Genomic DNA, 8,083 nt, shown 5'->3' on the forward strand with positions numbered 1-8,083 from the left:
CCACAATAATGCCCAATCTCTTCTGACGAAAATCGAGTAAGATCTCCAAAATTTACTACATTTCTTGAGCAAGTATAATTCGTAGAAGTATTTATTCATGTAAATATTTAAGTATAAGAGATCTACTTGAAGCTATAAACAATAAAACTATATATGATGTCCAAACATTGTTAGGATGACTTTATTTATAAGACATTAACACGCAAAAGTCAATTATGTGTGTTGCAGGGAATAACCTAAAAAAAAATTAAAAGACAAATGTTAGTTTATCACATAACATTCCATATTAATTTTTTTAAGGTCCTAATAAAAATGTTTTTAGAGTGCTATGGGTAGTTTATCTACATGCCTGTATCATACCATTATGACCTTACTTTTTACTTACATTTAGTATTTTATGCACAGTTGTATATGTCAATAAATAAATTAAAAAAAAAAAAACATGGTTACAGTAATAAAAGAAATTAATAAAAAATAATAGAATTCTTTATTACATTAGAATGAATTGAGATCAATTAATTATGTCAACAATATTAAACAATCATTTAAATTTATTGTAAATAAATCCAGTAATCAAGTCGAGAGCCCATTTCGGCTGATCCTGAGGGACCATGTGTCCTGCGTCCCTGACCAGAACTTCAGTCAGTCCTTTGGCCTTCTTGTAGAAACCAGCCAGTTCGTCATCAACATACCATTCCTTCCTCGGTGCAGTTCGGTAGTACTCTGAGCCGGTCCAATTAAGTTTAGGCAAGAAGTTCATAGTCAGTGGGTATGCACAAATTATATCCACTTGCCCACTAAAGAACATTACTCTGTAATGTTCTAATAAATCTTCGACCCAGGGTTTAACCGATTGCATGAAATCATTGGTTAGATGGGTCGATACCTTGTTACCGTCATTGTATGTTAGACTACCAACGTGTATACTTCTCCTTACAACGTCTGTCTGCAGGTAGTTACTATAATCGCCTTGTGGGCTAAAGGAGTTGCTTTGAAGATAGTTATAAACATTTATTTGGCCGCTTAACACACCTAAAATTCCACCCAAGGTGACCAGAGCCTCTTTATACTGATGTTGCTTGATTCGTTCCACTGTTTTCTCTTCTTCCTTCTTTAATTCATCCCTGGTATTAGAATCTACTAACCCAAGCTGATAAAAATATTCTGAATATACCATCATGTTCTCCGGATCTGTAAACCCGTCACCGATGGCTAGTCCTTTCAAATTGATCTTCTGTTTATTTATTTTGTTGTTGTTGTGGATCGTGTAACCAATTGCCGGGATGTACTTTCCAGCATATGACTCGCCACTTACGAAGAACTCGTTCTTCTGTAAATACGGGAACAACTGGAAGAACTGAATTAAACCTGAGTAAAGATCTCTTCCTACATTGACTTCGTCAGTGGCATATCCTGCGTCGTTTTCGGTAAAGCTATATCCTGTACCGACTGGGTTATCAATGTAGATTACGTTGAATAACTGTGACCAATAATATTGGCGTTCTTCTAAATTTAGTTTTTCGTCTACAGAGAATGCTCCATTTTCGCAGAAGAGCCCGAATAGAGAAGAACCTCCAGGTCCTCCCTGCAGCCAAATAACTACAGGTGCATTCTTCGGATCCACCTCAGAAGGGAAGAACCAGAAGAAGAGGTTGGAGTTGAAGGTCTTGTTGACGGTGAGGTAGCCACTGTAGCTGGTGATGTTGCTGCCAGGCAGACGGACTTCGGCGGCCGCCTGTCCTTCTTGTATCTTACCTCCTTCGATGTAGGGAGTCAGGAAGAGTGGATCACCTACGTCACCGTTCGTCGGGATGGATCGGATCTTCGGGTACGGATTGAGAAGAGTACAAGAAACATAACTGCTGATGCTACAGACAGAAATTAACAAAACTAACCGATTCATTTCGTCGACTGAATTCATACTCTAAGTGGACACTTTATATACACGTTAACAAGTGCTCTTTCGTAGTAAAGTATCGCATTTTTTTATTATTTAGACAGTTTAATTAATACAATTATCTGTCGCAAGATTTGATTCTTGTGAAAGCTTTGTTTATATTGTTACAATCAACATAAGAGGAAGATAAGATAAATCGCTTCGTCTGCACACAAATTGTCTTTTCCGATTACGTCTTTATCAGCAATCCATACCTATACTAAATGGAAAACAAATAATTTAAACAACAAAATGTGTGCAGAATAAACTTTGATCTAATATCATGGCCAACATCAAACGTTCAGACAAATAAGCTATTGCTTTCGAACATAGGGTTGATTATCTAAGAGAACTAGGAGCTGACACATATAATGGAATTCAAATATTTTATTTGTTATTAGTCTGGCTAATATAACTCCTGCAGGAACTGCATCAACCGTTCTAGGATAGATCCTGGGATCTTCTTCGATCAGAAATTCTGTACAAAACAATTAGTAAACCTGTGGGGGGATTTCGATCAATTTTATTTACAATTTATTAAAGATCAATGGCATTGTAAAGAATTTCTCAATATAAGTATTACGTTAAAGAGAAATAAGCTAGGTGGCCCCATTATTGCCTGCCTAATGGTTTGAACATCGGTAGCCCCCACTTAATGCCCAATCAATTGACCTGATATATTTTCTATATATTATATTTTATAATATATTATATATATTTCTATAGCTAAAGCAATCTATGTACTTCAAAATAAAATAAGGAAATCAATTAAAAAGTATGTTTAGGAGGAGTTGAGGGGTTGAGCCAAACCATTATCAGTAGTCCTTATCAATACTAGGAACCTCCAATATCCTACACTGTCAAGTTGATTTTGTTATCAAGTAAAAATAAAAATTAAATTTCAGTACGATTCAAATCATTAAAAAAAATATTGTAAAGGTAATAATATCATATGAATAAATTTACGTTTTTCAAGTCGGTCATAACCACCAGACACAAAGGGTTTAATACATAAATGGCTAATGAATGTTTTAAGCCCTTCATGCATACAAACCTGAAAACCGACTACTCAGACTCTTGGAGGGCTATGATGAAGGCATCTTTCATCATAATAGTACAAGAGCCCAAGAGGGAAAAAAAGGCAGTTATCTCACCCCAATTTTTGATTACTTCGATAAAAACTATGTATAATTACTAGTCAAAATTGATGAGTCGGCCAAGTATAGATAGGGGGAATAAAAAATGGCGGCTGTTTTAAAACGTTAAAAATAATTAATTTTTTATTCGGGCCACTATATCTTTACAACTACCAACAACAATAGAAAATCTAAGAGAGCATCATTTAAAGTAGGGCAATTTTTCTCAAATGTAAGGCCTAAAAGAGCTTTTTACGTTAGATAGTTCTCGAGATAAAGCTTTTTAAAAAGCAACATTTCATAAAAATATTGTATGGAACAACTGAAAGAATCAGTAGTTAGTGAATTTATAAAAAATCTATATTTCAAAATCCATTTGACGTACAGATGTCTATTAGCACTCAAATTAAAGCTAGTTTCTGGCGTTTATTTTTGTAGGAGTAGTTTTCATTAAAGTTGGTAAATTAATTCGATTTATAGTTGTTCGGAAAATTTTCATTTACAAAATTTACATTTATATGCGAATATCATAAAAACTACTACCCCTACAAAGATAAGTGTCATAAACTACTTTAGAGTAAGTTAAATTTTCTTTATTTATTTCTTTTATATCTACCAAAAATCCAAAATTTTATCTGAACAACTAGAAATTAACATTTTATGAGTTTATTTTGTCAAATATCATAAAAACTGCTACTCCTACAAAGATAAACGTCATAAACTATTTTATAGTAAATTTAACTGGCTTTAATTTGAGTGCGGGTAGACATCTGGACGTCCAATGGTTTCTGAAATAAAGTTTTAATAAATCAAACCTATTGTTCGAACAACAATAAATCAATTTATTTTAGCAAATATGAAAAATACTATTCCTATAAAGGTAAAGGTAATAAATTACTTTACTGTACAATTATTTAGCTTTAATTTGAATGCTAATAGACATTTGTATATCGAATGGTTATTGAGATATAGATTTCTCAAAATAGATTCACTAACTACTGATATTTTAGTACATTTTTATGAAATGTAGCTTTTTAAAAGGCTACATCACAAGAACTATTGGACGTAAATAGCTTTATTATAGCTTATATTTCAGCAAATTTACTCTTCTTTAAATAATATTCTTTTATATTTTCTAGTGTTGTAGGTAGTTTTTAAGATATAGAGCTCTGAATGAAATATTAATGTTTTTTTTAAGGGTTTTAAAACAGCCGCCATTTTTTATTCCCCCTGCCTATTTGGCAGACTCATCATTCTTGATCTTCAGTCTTTTTTTCTTCCTGGCTCTTATACTACATGTTCAAATGTCAAAATCGTGATATGATACAACAAATGATAACAATACATTGAAGAGGTTCTTCAGTTTTACTGTCGCTTTTACGTAATTAAAAATATTTACTATTTTTCAGAGTTTTATCATTGTGCAATCTTAAAATATTTATTTTATTTGAATTTTGAAAGCGTTAAAGAAGTGCTCATTACTACTGAATGGTTTCTATTTAAAGTAATGTTTAATATAAATAAAATTGGGCGGTAATCTGGAAGGATTGGATAATTGACTCCGCCCAAAATATAAAATAAAAAGAATTGAAAAACATCCTTATTTTTGAAAAATAAATAAACAAGAAAAGTAAATATCCTACAAAATAAAACAATTATTTTTGTTTATAATAATTATAACTATTTATTACTACAAAAAATTCCTTGTCTCGTCCAAGCTGCGAAAATAAGATATTTTATTCATAATTTATAACAAAATGTGGCGATACATACAAAAATGACTTTTAGCTCAACAGCAGATTTTTCCATATAAAAATAATCAATATATATATATAATATAGAGATAAGATACCAGCGCATCCCTCTCGCCACATCACTTGTAATTACCCAGTGGAGGCAGAGAAAATGCGCTAAATTTGAGTGTTTACAACTTGAGTGGAGAATCTGACCATTGCCAGAACTCCAATTGTCCATTTTTATTTTACACTGCACAACGGCCACTGCCGTTTCAACCTTCGAGGTGGATTGTAGGGATGTGTGGAACTAGATAAGGATAGAACCAAAGGATTAGGATGGTTAGAAAGGTTTATATGGAATTTTGAGAATTTGGTTGGTATGAGGTCATAGACAAAAGGGATATGTAGGTCATGGTGTAGTGTTCTGTTGGAAACGTAATAGGGTGGATTGTGGGGGGTTGCTGCCGGGCAGTCGGACCTCAGCGTCACGAAGAGTGGATCATTGATTTGGGTCAGAAAAACACAATATCCACTAACAGAAAAAAATAAATAAAACTAACTGAATCATTTCGTTGACTGTAGAAAACTGTTAAATATACCAGTCCCTCTACTGGGACTTCCATAGATTCATATTCTTCTAAATTGAACTTTGAGAAACACTTACTGTTTCAAATAACAACCTTGAGAATGATTATGTGTCAGTAATAAATCAATAATAACTTTTTCGACGTGACCTAAACTGCCTGATTTATTTTGAAGATTGCTGAAACAGTTATTACTTCATAAAAATTGGATGATTTATTGTTCAGGCCGCTAAATTATCTTGACTTTTTTATTTATTGTAAATTAATTATACACTTCTTTTTCCATACAACTGCCTTAGAGCTCACACGAATATCATTACTTTTGGCTTCTCTCTTGTTTTATTTTTTTTCCTTTCCTTCCATTTTTCTCTTATTAACTCGGCGTACTTCAAGGTTCGTCTCTGTCACCTACTGTTTTCTCTATCTTTATCAATGAGCTTCGCATATAACACAGTATTATACCGAGCTGAAGTGGCCCTATCCATCCTTCCGATGCCAATATTTCCTAGCTTCCTTTCTGTTCCAAGTAATTAGTACTCAGCGCTCCTCCTATATCCTAGAAAACCTGGAATTCAAATTCTCAATCCAATCCCGTCTACCAGGTCCCGCTTATCAGACATCTACCCTCACTGCTCACAGCTACCTATCATTGAAACTCAATTCTCTCGAACAGACGTTATATACCTACCCTTCCCTCGTTTAAAACCCTTCTATTTAACTACCTTTTACTTCACTAATCTATATTGTATATTATAATAGTAAAAATAATTTGTAATTACTTTTTTTTTTTTATGTAATAGCCAATTAGTTTTTTAAAATTTTCTTTCTCTTTATCTAATATTATGTATATGCAATTTTAATATAAGTAGTACTTTTATTATTAACAATTCTAAAACCATTGTTGGTACCACCCTATCTTAATTATGGTGGGGGTGTCAAGATCTCATAGGACCGCCACAGAAATAAAGTTGATCCCTCCTCAGGCCGGAATCAAATAACTGTTTCCAGGTTGCAAAGACTTACGCCACGACTCCCTAAGCTACAGAAGACCCCGTCATTTTCTCAAATGAAAAAGATATAATACAAATTTTCATTCACGGTCTGCAGTTTCCACTTCATGCTGGTGTACCGGGGAGGGGCGAGAAGATTTCCCCGCTTACGTTTTTCCTCACATTTAAATCATCAAAAAAAAATTGAATATTCTTTGTGGTTTTACTCATGAATGGCACATTGTATAGGTAATATCAATGAAAAAATAATTGGACTCTGCTAGTGAATCCTTCATTAGAAATACTTCTTTCCAATAATATTCCGGAGTTAGAAATAGATTTCTATAGTTCTGTAAAAAAAATGGTGTCAAATCTATCATTTATTTTATTATTAGTTTTCTCAGAAGAAGTTATTCCTCGAAGAGATAGGCTTTAATAGCTCTTGTATCATTAAAGTGTTATCGGGTACATATATATAAACAGAGAGAGAATCAAAATTGTATAGTTATTTACAGTCAACGAAATGAATCGGTTAATTTTATTTATATTTTACTGTAGCGTTTTTAGTTATGTTTCTTGTGCTGTTCTCAAGCCGAAGATGCGATCCATCACACAAATTGACACTACAGAAGATGAGATCTTCCTGACGCCCTACGTGGAAGGAAGTGGGATACACGATAAAGAGGCGGTCGTCAAATACCGAATGCCCGGGAACATGACCACCTTCGTTGCAATACCCATCCCACCTCATATTTTACCATTAACCGTAAAAGAAATTATAAAATCAGCCACAGAACACTATTTAATTGAGTTCTTTTTCAGTATGTTCAAACGGAACTGGTGACGGCAATACGCTTCAAATCTCAATTGAATGGAACTAAAAATAAATTAAAAAAAAAATTATTTCGAACAATACTTAAGCAAGTGGACAAAAATTAGGAGAGCAGACTTAATTATGCTCGCAGAAGTCCTATTCACAGATTGCAGTGCTCAGATTTATAGAATTTTTAAATAAATATTATAAACATTTAAAAAAATATAAAATAAAATGTAAAATTAACACTTAGAATTTTAATAAAATACAATTTAACTCTAAAAATAATTTAATGGTAAAAAATAAAAACTGCTGAATTAATCATAAACAAAGCACCGTGTAGTGTATTTATAACCATTTCTCCTTCATTTCCTTTGAAACTTTTTAGAATTCAGTACAATATTATATGTAAGACTTTTTTTTTATTTGGTTATTTATTGTAATTTACAATTGATCAAATAAATACTATAAGTAAATATGTGGAATGTTCCAAACTCTTGAAAATCTTAGAAACGGATCACCCAATGGTGGTACTCTATGATTAATATTAATTAGAAGGTCCCGTGGCCATCTACTTTTCAGACGCCTCGGAGGACTATCAGGGATTGTTAAGGATGAGATAATAAGAACTAATGGGCTAGGATGGTTAAGGAGTTTGGAATGAAAAGACGCATTTCTATTTCGGGCTAAATCTACAACGAAAGGGATGATAAGGTCTTTGTGGATGAGTTTATTTGTGACGTAATAAGGAGCATCAAGGATTTTACGGAGGATTTTGGATTGCAAGGATTGGATGCGGGAGAAATACAGCCAATAAGCTCAATTCCGTACGTCCAAATTAGTCTGATTATCATAGGATATAATAATTTTGTAGCAATCGAAATCTAC

General features: G+C 33.0%; 1 protein-coding gene across 1 annotated transcript; it reads right to left on the reverse strand.

Annotated features, from left to right (window-relative positions):
- Nucleotides 1–468: 468 nt before the first annotated feature.
- Nucleotides 469–1,936, reverse strand: LOC106682428 (venom serine carboxypeptidase). The gene has a single exon (XM_014423277.2). The coding sequence runs from the start codon at nucleotides 1,919–1,921 to the stop codon at nucleotides 542–544; it is 1,380 nt and encodes a 459-aa protein (XP_014278763.1). The 5' UTR covers nucleotides 1,922–1,936; the 3' UTR covers nucleotides 469–541.
- Between the last annotated feature and the right edge of the window lie 6,147 nt (nucleotides 1,937–8,083).

This window comes from Halyomorpha halys, unplaced genomic scaffold (assembly GCF_000696795.3).
Source record: "Halyomorpha halys isolate HHAL.00 unplaced genomic scaffold, Hhal_1.1 Scaffold24.1, whole genome shotgun sequence".
NCBI classification, from domain to species: Eukaryota; Metazoa; Arthropoda; class Insecta; order Hemiptera; family Pentatomidae; genus Halyomorpha; species Halyomorpha halys.

Coding starts and splice junctions, on each gene's coding strand:
- LOC106682428 (XM_014423277.2), bottom strand. CDS start 1,921: ATGAATTCAGTCGACGAAATGAATCGGTTAGTTTTGTTAATTTCTGTC.